Consider the following 21,187-nt stretch of genomic DNA (forward strand, 5'->3'; position numbering starts at 1 on the left):
AAGACTTCCTTCTCTTTTACTGACAAGTGTCTAAATTGAGCCACAACAACAAAGGTTTTAATTAACTCTGCCAAAACAACGTACTTGAACGCAGCGAGAGCTCTACTCCGAACACAAAGCAGCAACCGCGATGATAAAACTATCCGACGTGGTCAGTTTGGCGACTTCAAAATGGTATAAAAGCCCACGATGGGAGTTTAAAGTCAGAACAGCGAAGCAAGACTTCTGGAAAGCTCCAAGCCAACCTGCTGGAAGATCTTCACCATGAGACAGTCCCTCCTGTCGGTCGTCTTCGCCGCGGCGCTCCTGTCCGAGTGTTACGCGCTGTCTGCGGCGTTGCCCATGGGGAGTACCGAAGATGGACTCATGGAGAACGAAGCTTTCACGTCGCTTCTGAGTGATCAGGCGACGGAAAGCAGCCTTGGCGACGCAGATCTGGCCACTGTGACCAAAACCAGAGTGCCGAGACTAATCGTCATCGCCGCCGATCCGAGTCTTTGGAGGGACCTTCGAGTGCTGCACAACGGCCTCTCCGTCTACAAGCGCACAGCCGACAGCAGCAACCAGGTCTCCGACCACAGAGACGTGGAACAGCAGCTGAGCATCCCCATCCTGAGGAGGGACACCATGAGATGCATGGTGGGAAGGGTGTACCGGCCTTGCTGGGAGGTCTAGATCGCTCTGCTCCTCAATGCGACCGAATAAAGGACAACAACCAAATCTTTTCCCGTCTCACCATGACTTGTAACATAATGAAAAAAAATCTGTGTATGACCATTGAAATTTCTGCAGATCAGAGAATAAATATCTGAATTCTGCTTTATGTGTTTGGTTTCTGTCAAAGCTTTTTTTCCTTATATTCACTGTCAGGCTGTGACATACAACATGCATGACGTAGAGACGTGTTGGCAGGTTTATTATTGGACATAGTCGGGTTTTTTGTTTCCTTCTGCCTCCAGTTTTCGCACTGAAAGTTGGTTCAGTAGAGTCTAATCACAGAAGACAATGGTAAATTATGTGCTAACCACAAACAGCTGATCAGAAAATGTTTCATGATGTGTCAGGATATCCTGAGGCATCGCATTAGAAATTACCGTAAGGTGATTATTCATCGATCTGATTCAACAAACCATCTGACGAAGGAGAGAAGCATCCGTTGCTTCCTCTTCTTCTGCTGCAGCTGCTTCAGACTTTTCTAATATCACATGCAGACTTTCACAAGAGACTTTCTTAGATCAGTTCCTGCGTGATGGTAAATGACCAACGTCTGACGTCCGTTTGCAGCTGGCTGCCTGCAACACGAAGGAATTTAGCAGATGTACATGAATGCAGAAGTTTCCACTATGATAATGCCAGAATATTAACTTTAACGGCACGGTGCAGAAGTTTAGCCGCTTTGCAGTGACGAGCTGCTTATCGACGGCTAATTCGCCATTCGTCTTGCATCATACCTGCGCTGTGAGAGCTGCCCAGCCGCCAAAAGACAAGTAGCTGCATTTCCATTACAGTTTTTCACCAATTAAAAGTGATTTTTGTAAGTTTTGACAAACAGTTGCAATTTGCAGGTGTTTCTATTAAATGATGTTTAGCGCACAAACCTCAGTTCTCATAAAATCTCTTCTGGCTGACGAGATTTGACGAGAATTAACGGGAATTGGCGAGAATTGCGGCTTATGAAAGGTGGCCATGAAACGTTGTTTTGAGTTTTTTCTACTTGCTGCTTTGAATTTTTCACGGCTTTTCGAAGCTTTTCCCCTTCATTCCCTTTTCTAATTCATTGTAAATCTCTGAAGTTTGCTTTAGTTTGTTCCAGACCGTGCCATCTTTCCTGGAAATTAACTGGTCACATGACACCCCACATGTCACATCCGGGTACACGTGAATGCGAAGTGTTTCCATTACACTGTTGCGATATACTTCTATATAGAAAGGTGTGAGAAACCACCGCATGAGAGCGTAAAACTTTATTTTAGCAATACTTGAGAGTTTTGGCCAAATGTAGGTGCTTCCATTATAATCTTTTACTGCGATATTTAGGTTTTTCACAATTCTAGGTGCAATGGAAACACAGCTAGTGACTTGTTTTGTCCCTCTCTTTTAATCTCTTGCTTCTCTGCTGAATCCACGATGTTGCATGTTCAAAACAGTCGGTGGATTTCATCCATTTTCTTGCGTGTGAAGAGAAGCTGCTGCAGCATCACGCAGAGTTCTGGTTAAAAAAGTTGTATAGTTTGTTTTCTCAGCTCCAGAAATGCACATGATAGATGTCCCTGTGCCAAACATGTCCAGTTTTAAGGTCAGAAAGTTACTTAATGCATCTTTGAGACATTTCTCAACAGATGTCAGTCAAGATTCTTCTAAGGATTCCTGGCTACGGCTTCTGTTGTAAGTGTTCAAGTTAAAGTGATCTTTATTCAAATAATTCCTTCATTTTCTATAAAGTTTAATCCATTTCAAGCTAAAGTTGTCCCAATTAGCAGGCCAGAGGCAGGTTACACCCTGAACAAGTCACCTGTCCACAGCAGGGCCAAGACAGATTTATTAAAATTATTCATGATTAGTTATTTTGATAATTATTTTAATAATTATTTTTTAGTCATACAAGCAATCATTAATTGGTAACACTTTACAATAAGAGCCACAAATCACAGGAATCACGGACTAATGATTTAGTGATTACCTGAGGTTTACATTCCTGTGAAATCAGGTAAACTAGTGAATGATTAGTGAACGATTATGTAACAGTTATTCAGAAAATTACTTTAAACATAATGATTCATTAGTGCTCAGTATAAGTTTTCACTTCAGAGCCACATAGAGTTTAACTAATGGTGATTTAATGACTAAATTTATCAAAATGAGCCTTTAAGTAATTATTAAGATTCATAGTACTGTTGTCAATCTGGTTATTGGGAACCACTCAGGGAAAGAGGCAAAATACTGATCATTAAGGAATCATTATTAGTTTAGGCTCGTCATATTAGGAGAAATGAACTTCACCATGAGCTGATATAATCAATATCATGTGACTCAAAGCTTAGGTAATCATTAATGAATCGATGCTCATTCGTCCCTCAGTAGTTGCTGAGGAACTAAGCAAGTTTGGGCGGCCCTTAGTGTAAAGTGTTACTGATTTATCAGTGATTAAAGCGACCAAAGTGTTCTTGGCTGGTCGCTGGTTACAGGATCCAAACTCAGGACTCACGTTTAACTGATTTTATTCCTTGAAAAGTGGGGAAACCAAAAAGGCTGTGGCAGAAGAACAATTCAGTAGACAGTAAATAAAAAAAAAAAAAAGAAAAAGGAAACAAGCTGAGCACCTCAGAGGATCTGCAGCCGCGGGAAGAGTCCAGAGCTGAGTGGGGAGAGGAGAAGCTGAAGAGCTTGCACCAGCAGAGAGCAGGTCAGAGGCCTAAAAGCAGGTGGTAAACGAGAGAATAGGCTGCAGGTGAGGAAAATGACACAGGTGATGATCAGTTCTGGAGTCATTTATTTCCGGCACAGGACTTATGAGGGATGTTCACATTGAATGAATCTAAGAAAAAGTCAGCTCTTATTTAGTTTAAATTTAGTTTTTATCAGTATACAATATAGAGGTTTGAACAAGGTCTACTTCTTCACTTCAGTCTAAATACAGCCCTGCTTGTTGGAAATTTGTTCTTGATTGTCAGTGAATGAGCTCATCCTATTACTTTCCCTTTAATAATATATAAAAGTACAAAGACTTTACGTATATGTTTGATTTGTATAATTAAAAAATAATGGAAAAGAGTGATGCTGATCCTTAAGGAAACCTTTCTGCTTCCTGCAGCCAAACTGAGAGTTTACTCACACAGAGAGCCGTCTGTTCTGCTTCCTATTCTACCTTTAGAACCTCTAAGAACCTCTAGGAAGAAAAAACCTGCAGTCTGAGAGTGAAGGAGTATGAGAGAATAATATCCAATATCCAAACTTCAGATGAGATCATTATTGATGAAGAAAGTCTTAATTAAAGAAATATTATCTCTGCTTCTGATTCTCATTGCAACCCTCTCTGCAGCATTGGTGGGACAGCTGGAGGCTTTTTAGATCATTTAGGAGGTTACAAAATGACACATGAGATTTCATCAGTAATTCTTGGACTACCTAAAATAATCACCACACAGAAACGATCCCAGCTTCATCCTGCAACGTAGAAAGTGGCTTATCAACAGACTGATGCACTGTAGGCTGTTTCATTACAAGCATAATGCTGGTACAGGTTCCACATCTGCATGCTTTCATATTTTCTCTTATTCCCCTTTCCTTCCTTTGTTTTCTCATTTTTGCACTCTCTCGTCTTCCATGAAGACCTTTTATGTAATATCGCTAGCATGTCTTGCATATTATCATGATTAAAGAAGTCATTTAAAAGCTGTGCTTTGTGGTCCTTGCGTGGTGTTTGTACTTGAGGAACTGGTTAAACTTAGTTTCTGTTGGCATCATGAATAAAACCAGCATATTTATATGAGTAAGTGCAGTTGTACATGTTGTTCTGTCTTTCCTGTCCTCTCCACCCCAACCAGTCGAGGCAGATGGCTGCCCTCCCTGAGCCGGGTTCTGCTGGAGGTTTTCTTCCTGTTAAAGTGGAGTTTTTTCCTTCCCACTGTCGCCTCGTGCAGCTCAGGATGGGAGACTGGATTGAAGTCATGACTCGATGCAATCAGTTGTTTTCTATTGTAGGCTATGTATGAATTGGCTCGAAATGATGTGTATGTTGATTCGTGTATGTAAAGTGTCCTGTGACAACATTGTTGTGAAGTGGCGCTATACATATAAAGTTGAATTGAATATATACAAGACTTTATAATGGTTTGGTAAGTATAAGCAGTTTTATTGCGTCTGAAGATACCGATCATACTGCAGAAAGTCATAGCAGTTATTTAATATATAAAATAATTATTTACTTTACACTGTCTTTATTTTTCAGGTAAATTTACTATCAAACTATGTTTTGAAGACGTATTGTCACCCTGGTTTGTAGGACAATGACCAAAGTTACATGTCTAATCACTTTCAGTTGACGACTAAATGAAGAGGATGAGATGAAAGTTCAAAACATTGAATCAAATTTCTCTAATAGGAAATGAGAAGTCTTTAGGTAAAATAAATGGCAAGTTTAAACTACTAACAAGGACGCAGAAGGAATGCGGAGAATGCAGTGTTATGTGTTTAAGCAAGACATGGCCATTTTTAATGTACACTGAGGCTGACAAAAACAAACATAAAAGACATTTTTCAGAGGAAGAAAGGAAAAAAAGGGGAGAGGAGGGCAGATTTTTTTAATAAGAGTCAATGTAGGACTTTTACTGGTCAAAATACAAGTACAAATACAAATACTAAAAAATACCCAACGTAAGACAGTCTCCGGTCAGTCTGCCTTAGTTTATTTTTATTATTGGTTTTTACTTACTATTTATTTAGTTTGTTTTATTCTTTTAATTGTGTATTCCTTGTGTGGCCTGTTGTTTTATTGTGTTATTTATTTGTATTTGACCTGTTTTATTCTGTTTTTATTTTGGTAGCACTACTAACAGTCATTTTCTACAGTAGTACTAAACAGTCATTTACTACAGTAGTACTACTTAACAGTCATTTACTACAGTAGTACTACTTAACAGTCATTTACTACAGTAGTACTACTAACAGTCATTTACTACAGTAGTACAACTCACAGTCATTTACTACAGTAGTACTACTAACAGTCATTCACTACATTAGTACTACTTAACAGTCATTCACTACAGTGATACTACTTAACAGTCATTTACTACAGTAGCACTACTAACAGTCATTTACTACAGTAGTACTACTTAACAGTCATTTAGTACAGTAGTACTACTTAACAGTCATTTACTACAGTACTACTACTAACAGTCATCTACTACAGTAGTACTACTTAACAGTCATTCACTACAGTCATACTACTTAACAGTCATTTACTACAGTAGTACTACTTAACAGTCATTTACTACAGTAGTGCTACTTAACAGTCATTTACTACAGTAGTACTACTTAACAGTCATTTAGTACAGTAGTACTACTAACAGTCATTTAGTACAGTAGTACTACTAACAGTCACTTACTACAGTAGTACTACTTAACAGTCATTCACTACAGTAGTACTAAACAGTCATTTACTACAGTAGTACTACTTAACAGTCTTTTAGTACAGTAGTACTACTTAACAGTCATTTACTACAGTAGTACTACTAACCGTCAATTACTACAGTAGTACTACTCACAGTCATTTACTACAGTAGTACTACTAACAGTCATTTACTACATTAGTACTACTTAACAGTCATTCACTACAGTAGTACTACTTAACAGTCATTTAGTACAGTAGTACTACTTAACAGTCATTTACTACAGTACTACTACTAACAGTCATTTACTACAGTAGTACTACTTAACAGTCATTTTCTACAGTAGTACTGCTAACAGTCATTTACTACAGTAGTACTACTTAACAGTCATTTACTACAGTAGTACTACTAACAGTCATTTACTACATTAGTACTACTTAACAGTCATTCACTACAGTGATACTACTTAACAGTCACTTACTACAGTAGTACTACATAACAGTCATTTTCTACAGTAGTACTGCTTAACAGTCATTTTCTACAGTAGTACTACTTAACAGTCATTTAGTACAGTAGTACTACTAACAGTCATTTACTACAGTAGTACTACTTAACAGTCACTTACTGCAGTAGTACTACTAACAGTCATTTACTACAGTAGTACTACTAACAGTCATTTACTACAGTAGTACTACTAACAGTCATTTACTACAGTAGTACTACTAACAGTCATTTACTACAGTAGTACTACTTAACAGTCATTTACTACAGTAGTACTACTAACAGTCATTTACTACAGTAGTACTACTTAACAGTCATTTACTACAGTAGTACTACTAACAGTCATTTACTACATTAGTAGTGCTTAACAGTCATTCACTACAGTGATACTACTTAACAGTCACTTACTACAGTAGTACTACTAACAGTCATTTACTACATTAGTACTACTTAACAGTCATTCACTACAGTGATACTACTTAACAGTCACTTACTACAGTAGTACTACTTAACAGTCATTTACTACAGTAGTACTACTAACAGTCATCTACTGCAGTAGTACTACTTAACAGTCATTTACTACAGTAGTACTACTAACAGTCATTTACTACAGTAGTACTACTTAACAGTCACTTACTACAGTAGTACTACTAACAGTCATTTACTACAGTAGTACTACTTAACAGTTATTTACTACAGTAGTACTACTTAACAGTCATTTACTACAGTAGTACTACTTAACAGTCATTTACTACAGTAGTACTACTAACAGTCATTTACTACAGTAGTACTACTTAACAGTCATTTACTACAGTAGTACTACTTAACAGTCACTTACTACAGTAGTACTACTAACAGTCATTTACTACAGTAGTACTACTAACAGTCATTTACTACAGTAGTACTACTAACAGTCATTTACTACAGTAGTACTACTTAACAGTCACTTACTACAGTAGTACTACTAACAGTCATTTACTACAGTAGTACTACTAACAGTCATCTACTGCAGTAGTACTACTTAACAGTCATTTACTACAGTAGTACTACTAACAGTCATTTACTGCAGTAGTACTACTTAACAGTCATTTACTACAGTAGTACTACTAACAGTCATTTACTACAGTAGTACTACTTAACAGTCATTTACTACAGTAGTACTACTAACAGTCATTTACTACATTAGTACTACTTAACAGTCATTCACTACAGTGATACTACTTAACAGTCACTTACTACAGTAGTACTACTAACAGTCATTTACTACATTAGTACTACTTAACAGTCATTCACTACAGTGATACTACTTAACAGTCACTTACTACAGTAGTACTACTTAACAGTCATTTACTACAGTAGTACTACTAACAGTCATCTACTGCAGTAGTACTACTTAACAGTCATTTACTACAGTAGTACTACTAACAGTCATTTACTACAGTAGTACTACTTAACAGTCACTTACTACAGTAGTACTACTAACAGTCATTTACTACAGTAATACTACTTAACAGTTATTTACTACAGTAGTACTACTTAACAGTCATTTACTACAGTAGTACTACTTAACAGTCATTTACTACAGTAGTACTACTAACAGTCATTTACTACAGTAGTACTACTTAACAGTCATTTACTACAGTAGTACTACTTAACAGTCATTTAGTACAGTAGTACTACTAACAGTCATTTACTACATTAGTACTACTTAACAGTCATTCACTACAGTGATACTATTTAACAGTCACTTACTACAGTAGTACTACTTAACAGTCATTTACTACAGTAGTACTAAAGAGTCATTTACTACAGTAGTACTACTTAACAGTCATTTAGTACAGTAGTACTACTCACAGTCATTTACTACAGTAGTACTACTAACAGTCATTTACTACATTAGTACTACTTAACAGTCATTCACTACAGTAGTACTACTTAACAGTCATTTACTACAGTAGTACTACTTAACAGTCATTTACTACAGTACTACTACTAACAGTCATTTACTACAGTAGTACTACTTAACAGTCATTTTCTACAGTAGTACTACTAACAGTCATTTACTACAGTAGTACTACTTAACAGTCATTTACTACAGTAGTACTACTAACAGTCATTTACTACATTAGTACTACTTAACAGTCATTCACTACAGTGATACTACTTAACAGTCACTTACTACAGTAGTACTACTTAACAGTCATTTTCTACAGCAGTACTGCTTAACAGTCATTTTCTACAGTAGTACTACTTAACAGTCATTTACTACAGTAGTACTACTAACAGTCATCTACTGCAGTAGTACTACTTAACAGTCATTTACTACAGTAGTACTACTAACAGTCATTTACTACAGTAGTACTACTTAACAGTCACTTACTACAGTAGTACTACTAACAGTCATTTACTACAGTAGTACTACTTAACAGTTATTTACTACAGTAGTACTACTTAACAGTCATTTACTACAGTAGTACTACTTAACAGTCATTTACTACAGTAGTACTACTTAACAGTCATTTAGTACAGTAGTACTACTAACAGTCATTTACTACATTAGTACTACTTAACAGTCATTCACTACAGTGATACTGTTTAACAGTCACTTACTACAGTAGTACTACTAAACAGTCATTTACTACAGTAGTACTAAACAGTCATTTACTACAGTAGTACTACTTAACAGTCATTTAGTACAGTAGTACTACTCACAGTCATTTACTACAGTAGTACTACTAACAGTCATTTACTACAGTAGTACTACTTAACAGTCATTTACTACAGTAGTACTACTAACAGTCATTTACTACATTAGTACTACTTAACAGTCATTCACTACAGTGATACTACTTAACAGTCACTTACTACAGTAGTACTACTTAACAGTCATTTTCTACAGCAGTACTGCTTAACAGTCATTTTCTACAGTAGGACTACTTAACAGTCATTTAGTACAGTAGTACTACTAACAGTCATTTACTACAGTAGTACTACTTAACAGTCACTTACTACAGTAGTACTACTTAACAGTCATTTTCTACAGCAGTACTGCTTAACAGTCATTTTCTACAGTAGGACTACTTAACAGTCATTTAGTACAGTAGTACTACTAACAGTCATTTACTACAGTAGTACTACTTAACAGTCACTTACTACAGTAGTACTACTAACAGTCATTTACTACAGTAGTACTACTTAACAGTCATTTACTACAGTAGTACTACTTAACAGTCATTTACTACAGTAGCACTACTAACAGTCATTTACTACAGTAGTACTACTTAACAGTCATTTACTACAGTAGTACTACTAACAGTCATTTACTACAGTAGTACTACTAACAGTCATTTACTATAGTAGTACTACTAACAGTCATTTACTACAGTAGTACTACTAACAGTCATTTACTACATTAGTACTACTTAACAGTCATTCACTACAGTGATACTACTTAACAGTCACTTACTACAGTAGTACTACTAACAGTCATTTACTACATTAGTACTACTTAACAGTCATTCACTACAGTGATACTACTTAACAGTCACTTACTACAGTAGTACTACTTAACAGTCACTTACTACAGTAGTACTACTAACAGTCATTTACTACATTAGTACTACTTAACAGTCATTCACTACAGTGATACTACTTAACAGTCACTTACTACAGTAGTACTACTTAACAGTCACTTACTACAGTAGTACTACTTAACAGTCACTTACTACAGTAGTACTACTAACAGTCATTTACTACAGTAGTACTACTTAACGGTCATTTGCTACAGTAGTACTACTAAACAGTCAAGTACTACACCAGACCATGAAGGTCGGATGCTGCAGACTAAGTGTATGGCTGGTCAGTATGTTGAGTTTGTGAAGATTATTTCCAGATTAAAGATAATATTACTAAGTGTTATGGACCAGGCCTGATGCTGGGGAAAACATATTTCATAGAGGAAAAGTGTAATAGTAATACACTCTTATATTGGTCTCGTAATAAGCTAAATAAGCCTAAATGTAGAACTTTTTATGTTTTTAACCCTTTCATGCACAGTGGCCCTGTAGTGGACACTTATTTATAAGCTTTTTTCTTGCAAATTCGTGAATGAGGAGGGTATTTTTTGTAAATAAACCACTTCATTGTTTTTTTTGTTTTTTTCTTTTACAAAAATGTGAAAAATGTTGCATTGTTTATTATTACTTCATACATGAAAGGGTTAATGAACTTTAAGTTTGTGTATTTACTTTTCAGTGTTATTTTTAATGTCCAGCAATGAGGATTGAAGTTCATAAAAGTGTCTCCATGATACTTTGAATTTGACAAATGTGGATTTGATTTAGAACTTGCTGTGTTTATTTTTTTGTCATTTCTGTGCAATAAAACTATTAATCTACAGATCAATTTATAGATTTACATATAAGTATCAGCCATGTTTTTGTCCCATATTTGCATGACAAACTGACAGCAAGTCATTAAGGGAGTACCACCACTTATTTTGTTCCACTTAAAGCACTGGGGAGGGGTGCAAATGCCAATGTATGTTATCCTGGAGGTCATGACTCAAAACGTTTGGTAACTACTGCTCAACACAACACGGTTAGTTGCTGCAAGACAGACGTATGTCAGCCATCATCTCCCTGTGGAACAATATCACTGACAATTTGTCATTTAAAAACATAACTTTATTATTTGATAGTGGATATTAATGAAGTTTATCTTAATTTAATCTCAGTTTGATTTAATTTCATCGATAAATCTGAACTTTCTCGTTTATTTTGTGTGAATGTGTGCACAAGATCCATATCTCCCTATCAGTAAAGACAAGAAAAAAAAAAGAGAAAACTGGAGCTGACAGCAAAGAGAACATGTCTGACAAATGACTGGGCGAGTCGGCGGAAAGTATTTGTTTTTGGGAACGTCTACACCTTTTTAGGATTTGGGAGAATGTTTGTGGTTGGAAAAACAATTAGAGAGAAGATGTCTGTAAAATGTGAAAAATGTATCACTTACTCTGACAAAACAACCTGCGGGCTGTAATTATGAAAACTATGGTGCTGAAGTGCCATAATTGAGGATTTAATTCCTTGCTTGACTACTTTAAAAATATTTTATGAAGTAAATCCTTCACAGCTCACAACTACTGAATGACAACATTTAGCTTTTGGTCATGAGAAGGGAATTTTTAGTCGTGTTTGACTGGAAACATCAGTTCTTAGGTGGGTATGTTGGATTGCCATTTATTGTCAAGCCTGACATATTTCCACGGGGATTTAAGGATTTCTCATGTAATTCCATTCATGATCCCCACTGGATGAATCATAATAACTTTCAGACCATCCAGATTTCCCTCCGAGCACCACTTGAAGGTCAAGTATTACTCAGCCTTGGAGTCAAATAGGCATAAATCTTCTTCATTTTCATATGAGGTGCATGTTGGCATTTATGCTCTTTTTCTTTTTTCCTTCTCACCGGTCTCACAACCTTAACATAGTCAGACACATTCAGTATTTTCAACTATTTCATTTAGATAAAAATTTCATATCAACAAACTCAGTGACAAAACACCCAAAGTTGTTGACTTTAACAACCAAAAATTGTGCCTTTTACAATCCTGAAGTACAGGCGGGGGGGCGGAGTTGGAGCCTTTTAGCGTTTTCATACCTCATAACGTCATTCAGATAAACGCTTTATGGGAAGGTGTGTTGTTTTACAGATAACACTGGGGAGCAACATCTGGAAACTGTTAAACAAAAGGCAGCAACTTTCTTCAACACTTTCTTATAAGTGTCTTTTCACTGAAAGTAACGTCAGTTTTATTGTTTTAATTACTCCCTTCTTCTCACATCAGATCACTCATATAAAAAAATATTTATTTCTTATGAGAAAATCTTTAGTGTTTAAATGACATGATGACTGTGTGGAAGTTTTCGACCAGCAGAGCTCGGTGTTAGTGTACTGAAATAAGGTCTGCAAGTAAATTCAGTTTATGGTTTAGTTTTTGGACCTTCTGTTTCTTTCAGAACTTAACTCTTGGTGTAATAGACCCAACAAGGTGTTGGAAACATCCCTCAGAGATTTTAATCCATGTTGACATGAAGCATCACACAGAAAATCTCCCATTCCATGATGAGACAGAGGTGGTGATTTTGAGAAAAATCCTGTATATAAACAGAGACTCTGTCTAACGTCAGTAGAAAAAGGACTGGTTTTAAGCATAGTGGTTTAGGTGAGTTACTGCTAAAGTTTCTGTCTTAGTTTTGGGTCTTTGTTTGCACTGCTGGTGTCGGGCTCTGTCGTTGACGCGTTTCTCTAAGATCTACAACATTTGAGTTTGTGACGCGGGTCACAGTCCCTGTTCACTGCTCGGAGCAAGCAGAAAGAGGAGGTGATTTTAAGAAAAATCTGGTATATAAACAGAAAATCTGTCTAACGTCAGTAGAACAAGCACTGATTTTAAGTATGGTCTACTTTAAAGAGCAAGCTGAAGACTCAGCTCTTCAAGGAGACCTTCCATACTTAGTTTAGCTGTAATTGTCGGAAGAGCTGGAGAACTTAGCGCAGTTCTTTGAAACAAATATCATGGTATTGTTACGGCCCATGACCTGTCATCTAGTTGATCACCATTCAAATCATCATCGCCTGGGAGATTGGATACACCTGGTTTTGTCCCTGGCACTGCCCTCAGACTGATGTGCTGGATGCTGATTGGTCGCCAACACGCCCACCTAGCCTTGATTGGCCGGACCTTCTGCTGAGTACCAGAATAAAGGCTGTCAACGACCTTCGTTGTGTTTGGTTGAGTCTTGGTGCCACAGCTTGCCACTCATTCCCTGACAGTGAATAGGGTTGACTGTTTGGTATTCGTGCTTTAGTGAACATTTTTGTGATTATAGCTGGGTTGGTGCAAGCTTTGGTTTATGCTTTTGTTGTTGGGTTTGTTTTGGCTTTTGTCTGTGACTCTTTACGCTATTTAAGGACAAGCGGGTCCTAAATAAATCCTTCATTTTTGTGCATCTTCCTGGTTTCCTTGTGTTAATGTTGCTACCCCTTTGTACCCCTGGACAAACTCCATCGGGAGTCGTAACAGTACCCATTCCTTGTATTTTAACATAGGTAATATTGTAGGGTGGGGGCAGCTTGTAGCGCTACATGTCAAGACCGGCATCCAACTGGACTCCAGCAGTCCACTAACACCTTCCTACGATGTCCTCTACTGTTTGATTTTGTGCTTGTGTTGTTCTCACTCTCATATGTAAGTCGCTTTGGATAAAAGCTTCTGCGAAATGACTGTAGAATAGAAAAGAACAGAATCTCCTGTTCCACCACATCCCAAAGCGGCTCTGTTGGACTGAGATCTGGTGGCTGAGGAGGTCAGCGAAGTGCAGTAGTGCCGGGCAGTATTGATACCAAGGCTAGTATCGGTATCGTTCTGTACCAGTATGATGTGAGTTTTGTTTTACTTGCAGTGTGTGAATGAGAACTAACCAAAAGGTTTTGCATTTGATTTTCTCAAACTGGGAAAATCTCAGCAGTTTTTGAGATGCTCGAACGAACCATACCACAAAAGTCACTTAAAGGTAGAGTATGTAAGAATCTCAATATTTTCAAAAAGAATTAACTAAAAAAATAACTACAATCATAATTAGATCATTTTTTTTAAACATGTAGGTTCCAGTCTGTCCATATTTGATGCGTTATTAAATTACAAGTTTAATTAATGACAAAGACCTTCTTGAATGTTTTCTGACCAGTAAAAAAAAAATATATACCTTTTTTCCACCAGTAGGGGGAGTATAAGCCCATTTATTGCAGAGCGGCTCTGAGCTACAGCTCACAAGCGATTCCTGCTCTCATTGTAGCTGGCAAGGAGGAGGGGTGAGGGGGGAGTTTTGCTCATTACTGCCAACCTGTGGTCGTTTGTGGAGGTAGCAGTTTTTTGGTTTTGCTCACGACCTGGTGTTTGCCACCTGGTGGTGGGAAGAATCGCCTTGAAATCTTACAGACTCTGCCTTTAAATTTCTCTCATTTTGATCCTCAGCTTGAACTTCAGTTCACCATCTTGACCACGTCTACATGACTAACACATTGAGTTGCTTCCATGTGGTTGGTTGATTAGATATTCATATCAACAAGCAGTTGAACAGGTGTTCCTAACAAAGTGGCTGAGTGTACTCACTTCACTAAGTATAATGAAAACCCTCACACATCCACTTCTTTCTATAGGCTCCTGACAAATGATGCTCCAACCTTTTAAGAAATCTTAGTTTTCCTCAGCCTGATGGGTTGCCAGCAGCATTCGAGGGAAATAAAAAAGCTGGCAGCCATATAAATGTCAACATAATTGTCAGAGATGTCAGCGACAGTGAGGCAGAATAAAAGCCTGAATTAATTCACCAAGTGTTCTTCCATCAACAGCAAGATGTGCGAGGAAGGCAGCAGCTTTTTGTCCTGTAACAATGCCGACTGATGAATCTGCTTCATGACAACTCTTTGAATTGAGCTGCATTTCCGCAGCACTTGCACTTTTTTTATTCTGAGCTCAAGAAAACTCATCTATGAGACGGAGGGAACGAGGAGAAAAGAATCCGACTTGAGCAATAATTTCAAAATACAAGCTGCTAATCAAAATCTGAAAGCATGTGAAAAAAAAAGGCCATGTGTGTTTTCACCGGAGTGTGAGGTATTTCTGCTCTCCTGCTGCTCTCCTGTCTCATTTCTGGGAAGTTTGGTAACATAAACAGCAAAAAACACTAAAACGCTGTGGAAATCACCACAGACTGCAGTAAAGTCATGAGAGCAAAGAGACCCAAATGCCAGGAGTCGTCTTTCCTTTCGCTCTTTCTGTCTGCTTGACACTCTCTCCAACTCGCACCATCTGGATGATGAGCTGTAAGAGGCCTGGAAAGGTCTTCAGATCTCTGACACCAGCTAACATGGTATGTCACTGCTTGGATGCATGTAGAATAGTAAAGCAGGGATTTGGGATGAACACAGGGGATGTCATGAAAAGGTTAGATTGTGGATTTTTCAAAGACCTGCACAAAATTAAGATAACTGAAATTAATATTAAACATAAGAAAATTATATATTTTTTTATGATTTATTGGTAACAACAATGCTTCTCAGCAATAAATCCAACACAGCTGACAAACCTGTTTATTTCTCTTTTAATTGGAGCAACATTTGTAAAGGAAATGAATTTGTGGGATGATCAGCGAAGTGGAATATGTAGGGTGTCCCATGCCAAATCTTTTCAGCCAATAGGCCTCTGAAGAGCTGAACGACACATAGATGAGGGAATTTAGACATTTGTTTCAGGTGTGTTGGAGAAGGGATGATTCTAAAAGTGGATAGTAGATCTAGAGGACTGGATTTGGGCTGAAGACATTTTCCTTCATTTATGCACATTACTCTTTCAAAAGGGTCAAGAGTACAGCTGTCAAGTACACTAGGTCCCAATTGTTGAGTTTAAAGTGACTTAGGCTACGTTCAGACTGCAGGGCTTGCTGCTCATATCGGATGTTTTTGTGAAATCCAAATTCTTTGAAAGTCCGCTCACATTTCTGATCAAATGTGACTTGGATGTGATCTCTCCTGTATGAACCCCATGCGCACAAGAAGCATCCTGCATGTGTAGAAGACACGGCGATGTGCAGTGAGCGTGCATGTGACGTCTTTGTGTTTGCAGAAGTAAATATGGATGGCAGCAGAGCATTTGCTATTTTAAAATATTTGTCCAACCGTAAAAGTAAAAAAAAAAAGTTTAAAGTTTTGGTTGAAGTAGAAACCGTTTTTCCAAGGATTAAGATTGTGCTAAGTGCTTTAGGTGCCTAAAGATATCTGATACCTGACAGTGCCCTTTCCAGCTACCTCTGGATTGGATTTTGCAAAAGTTTAGCATTTATTTCTGACAATGTGCCCAACAAATGCAAGATGTGTGAGGTAGCTGTCACAACCAGGGAAATGTGTCATTAAAAAGAAGCATGTTCTCAGGATACGAACAATACTCAGACAATATATTTGACATCCTAAAGAAAAAAAATCCAGAAATAAAAGTTTTTAAGGAAGTTTTGTCCAGCCTTTTAGTTGAGCTCTTTATCTAAGCAGACACTAAATATCTCCCTTAATGCAGTCCATCTAAAAATAGTCTCCTAAAAATACATTGGAGTTTATCTCTCAGACTACGATTCAATGCCTTTGAACTGTGGTGGCTGAAAACCTAATCAGTTTTGAACATGTTGAGCTTTTACACTGATTATTTAGAGTGACTGCAACCAATCCAGTTAGTTCAGGACACCAGAGAGTCCTTTGGCGCCTTATGCCATTTAACTGGTTGAAGACACCGTCACACTGACCATATAAGGCAACAAAGAGTTGAAGTAGACTAAATTAGAGGTTGGTATCAGATTGCATTCACACAGAGTCACTCACTGACACTGCACTTCCTGTAATAAATCTTGAAGTTAATATATATGACTTGTGACAGATGGTAGAGCAGATGTTCACAATCCAAATTTTCCATTATCTCCGGATGCTATGTCACAACGGTGAAGCAAATCTGCTCAAATCCACTCTATTCTCCTTATTTGTGGAGATTCTGACACTTTTTAAGCTTCACATTTAGAGGATGGTTGCAGGATGAGTGGTTTATAAATGTTATAAGGCTCATTCATGCCCAAGATCAGCTCTACCGGCTGGGTAGAGGGGCTGCCTTTGGGTCTGCTGAAAAAGTACCGAACGTTATTGTTGAACAAAAGAGTTTAAAAATTCCAGTGGTTGGGCTCAGCAAATATCCCAAATGAAAAGACTAAAGTGGATGTTGCTGACTCCTGTTCATCGCTTTAAAGCAGCAACTACATTTGGTGTCCTTTCACCCAAAGGTACACCAGCTGGAACTTTGTTTCTGGACACCCGATGATATAAACTTACAGTGTAAAGGCCAACTTAAACTGGTAGGTAAGCAGACAGTTGTAAATTGTGGAGGATACACAAATGGTCATTTATATGTGTAGGCAGGTAAGTGTCTGCTTAATCTAACACAATCAAGATCGCCAGACACCATTAAAAAACTTGCAAAGCTAGCTAAATTATTCAGTAGCAGTCCTTGTTTAGACTATTTAACCTTGTATATCATTAAAACCAGTAGCGTAGCGAAAGTCATTGAAAACTGTTGAAGTCTCTCTAGTGGGGGGCCGTCCTGCCAGTGAGCCAGCTAGCTTGAGAGCGAAGCATCAGTTCACTAATTTTCTGAACGTACGTAGATCATTGGCATCGTGGAATAATGTGAAAAGGCTGCGCAGCGATCTGCCTTTTTACGTAAATTATTTTATATGGGAAACTGACTGTGATGATATGAAAGGAAAAGGTAAGGCAAGGCAAGTTTATTTGTACACACCTTTCGTGTACAAGACAATTCAAAGTGCTTTACATAAAACATTAAAAGCATTACAGAAAAAAGCATAAAAGACTGCAGGGATAGGCTCCAGCTTCCCTGCGACCCTCCATTGGATTAAGCGGTTAGGATAATGGATGAATGAATGAAATTGTCTGTTGTTTGCACCATCTTTACCGGAAATGAACTGATCATGACCCCTCACATCACGTCCGGTGGCACATAAATGTGGAAAAAGCATTTCTACTACACTTTTGCAATATATTTCTCTATCGAAACGTCTGAAAAGTCACCTCATGAGAGCATTAAAAACATTTTAGCAATATTTGACACTTTTTTCTCAATGTTGGTGTTTCTAATAGCGTTTTTTTTTTTTTGTTTTTTTTTTTATTGCGATATTTAGGTTTTGCCCAGTTCTAGGTGTAATGCCATCTCTAAGTCATTTCTCCTTTTTTCTTCCTGAATAAGTGCAGTTGTACATGTTGATCTGTCTTTCCTGTCCTCTCCACCCCAACCAATTGAGGCAGATGTCTGCCCTCCTTGAGCCGGGTTCTGCTGGAGGTTTTCTTCCTGTTAAAGGGGAGCTTTTTCCTTCCCACTGTCACCGCGTGCATGCTTAGGATGGGGGATTGGATCGAAGTCATGACTCGATGCAATCAGTTGGTTTCTGTTATAGGATATGTATGAATTGGCTCGAAATGATGTGTATGTTGATTTGTCTATGTAGAAACACAGCTTGCGATGGGTTTTATTAATTCTCAGTACTCGGCATTGGTGATGTGCGATACCACTGACGTGCTTTCTGATCCCAAACTAAGTAAAGTTCATGCCAGTATTGGTATTAAGAAAATCATATTCAATCAGGCTGCAATAATGTGAAAGGAATTTAGTTACATTTTTATAGATTACTGTGGACTTAAACTGAAATTACCACTAAAATGCACCAGTACATCTATACATGCTATAATAACTCCATGTTTTTCACCACCTGTGGAAAATATTCAGTCAACCATCAGTCTAAAAAACAAGAGATTGACTGATATTATCCATCTATCCTATTAATTATTCTACACACATTTCTTTTTAAACTCCACTGTGGCTGTTTGACTGAATATTTCATGATAACTAGCCTATTTAGTGGCAACCATCCTGACCTGACTAAATCTAAACCTGCTGAATTGATGCAAGGGGCTCACATATCATCACATATCACATAACTGTACTTTTATAGTAGCTGGGTATGATTTAGACAAGACCCTGATACTATAATTACTTTCCACTGTATCCCTGATTGTGATAAGCTACACATTACATCATTAAAATATTTATATTACCACATAAAAATCAATCCCAGAACAGAAGAAGCTGGTATCAGAGCTACCGATGTTGCATTATTGATCCGCACATCACTACTCAGTATCGGCAAGTACTCAAATGTAAGTACTCGTACTCGGTTTGAAAGAATGCATCCCTGATTATAATGCATGGATTCCAAACTTATGATCAGATTGATGACCTTTAATTTCCTGCTGGTCTTAAATGACATTACTAATGGCTGAAGTCAGTCTCCGGAGTCTTCCTTGTATTCTCAGCTCTTATCCTGCATGGCAGGAGGAGGGGGGGGGGGGGGGGGGGGGGGGGGGGGGATTGAGCTCCTCCTCGGGGATCAATAAAGGGTAATAGAGGAAAACTCCACTGTGATGACAGTTTTCCACTTTGACTAGCAGCAATTGTCAATCATTAAGCACTCTGCTAAATTACGCTCTAATTATATCATCCGAAAATGTTGTAAATGTTTTCCTTTTTTACTAGAAACTTAAAGGTTTATTTGGAGTGAAGTTATAGAGCTTGTTTAAACATTTTCCTAAGCGTGAGCAATGTCTAAATGTCAGCAAAACCTGCACCTTCGTTTTAATTGACAACGCGCTCAGAGGAGATGGAATTATAAATGTTTGTGGAGCTCTACGTAGTCTGGTGAGGCCACTAAAACGAGCACAAATGCCATAATGCTGAGACGAATTAACGTCAAGTGTTTATAAGATGTCGAAATAGGCCGTTGGTTGCTGTAACCATGGCGAAAAGAAACATTTACAGAAGTGCCTGCATGAACTCTAACAGACACAATCCAACATCAGCAGTGAACTGGTGCTGCACCAGTTGACATGACCAAAAAAATATCAGATTTTTTTTCCCTCTTACATCAAACTACAGCTCAGAGAGTTAAATCATCCATTTTAACATCCAGTTAAGGAGACTGCTTACCACCAAGCAGACCGGTCACACCTGGAAAGAGCTAGAAAGGATCATACTGGACAGAAGGCGATGGCGGGAAGTGGTTGACGGCCAATGCCCAACCAGGAATAGAAGGCTCTAACTAACTAACTAACTAACTAACTGACTAACTAACTAACTAACTAACTAACTGACTAACTAACTAAAGGACTCTGCTTTTGGATATTAAATCCAAAAGGGAGAGTCATAGGTCATCTGGTTCCCAGTCGTTTTCGTGGATGAAAATCTAGTTTATGTCATTAAATCACACGTAGGCAAAAATCTTTCAGTGGCAAAAATAAATGAAAGAAAAAAACTGCAGCTGCAATTTGGTAAACCACTGCACAGATTGTTATCTTGACAGCCCAGACAGAATAATCACTTTGACAAAATGGGTTCCAGATGCTACTGAGGTACCCCACTGAGGGCGAACGGCATTTGTTGTAAACAGTGCAAAACGGGGACTGTTGAACAAACAAAAATGTGGAAAAAAAACTACACACAGAGGACTCTATTGCTGCTATAATTAGCCGTCATGGCTTCGTGTCTTTTCACTTATTCAGCTGTTTCAGTCGCTGCAGACATTTGCAGGCTCTCATTGTCTCATCATGAGCAGAGTCTCTCTGTCCAAGACATTAGCATGTTAAAAACCATCCCTGCTCTCTTGTGTAATAATAAAATCCCACCAGTTCTGCTTTGTGCATCAGAAAGAGACATCAGGAATGGATTGAAATTCAAAACATGCTGCAGGGATTGAAAGTAATGCTTGCAGTGGTTTGTTTTCTGGTCTGGGACATGTTTTTTTGACCATTGTGGCGAATGCATTTATAAGCAAATTTGAGTGTTTTTGTGTTTGAATGGTTTTTATTTATCTTTGATTTTACTCATCTCCCCCCCATTCATTAAGTTATGT

General features: G+C 37.8%; 1 protein-coding gene across 1 annotated transcript; it reads left to right on the forward strand.

The window, feature by feature from the left end:
* Nucleotides 1-264: 264 nt before the first annotated feature.
* pmchl (pro-melanin-concentrating hormone, like) lies at nucleotides 265-675 on the forward strand (the record flags this gene model as incomplete). Its single annotated transcript, XM_079257206.1, has 1 exon — nucleotides 265-675. The coding sequence occupies one exon, from the start codon at nucleotides 265-267 to the stop codon at nucleotides 673-675; it is 411 nt and encodes a 136-aa protein (XP_079113332.1).
* Nucleotides 676-21,187: the final 20,512 nt, after the last annotated feature.

The sequence above is a fragment of the Telmatherina bonti genome, assembly GCF_933228915.1.
Source record: "Telmatherina bonti genome assembly, chromosome: 17".
Taxonomy (NCBI): domain Eukaryota; kingdom Metazoa; phylum Chordata; class Actinopteri; order Atheriniformes; family Telmatherinidae; genus Telmatherina; species Telmatherina bonti.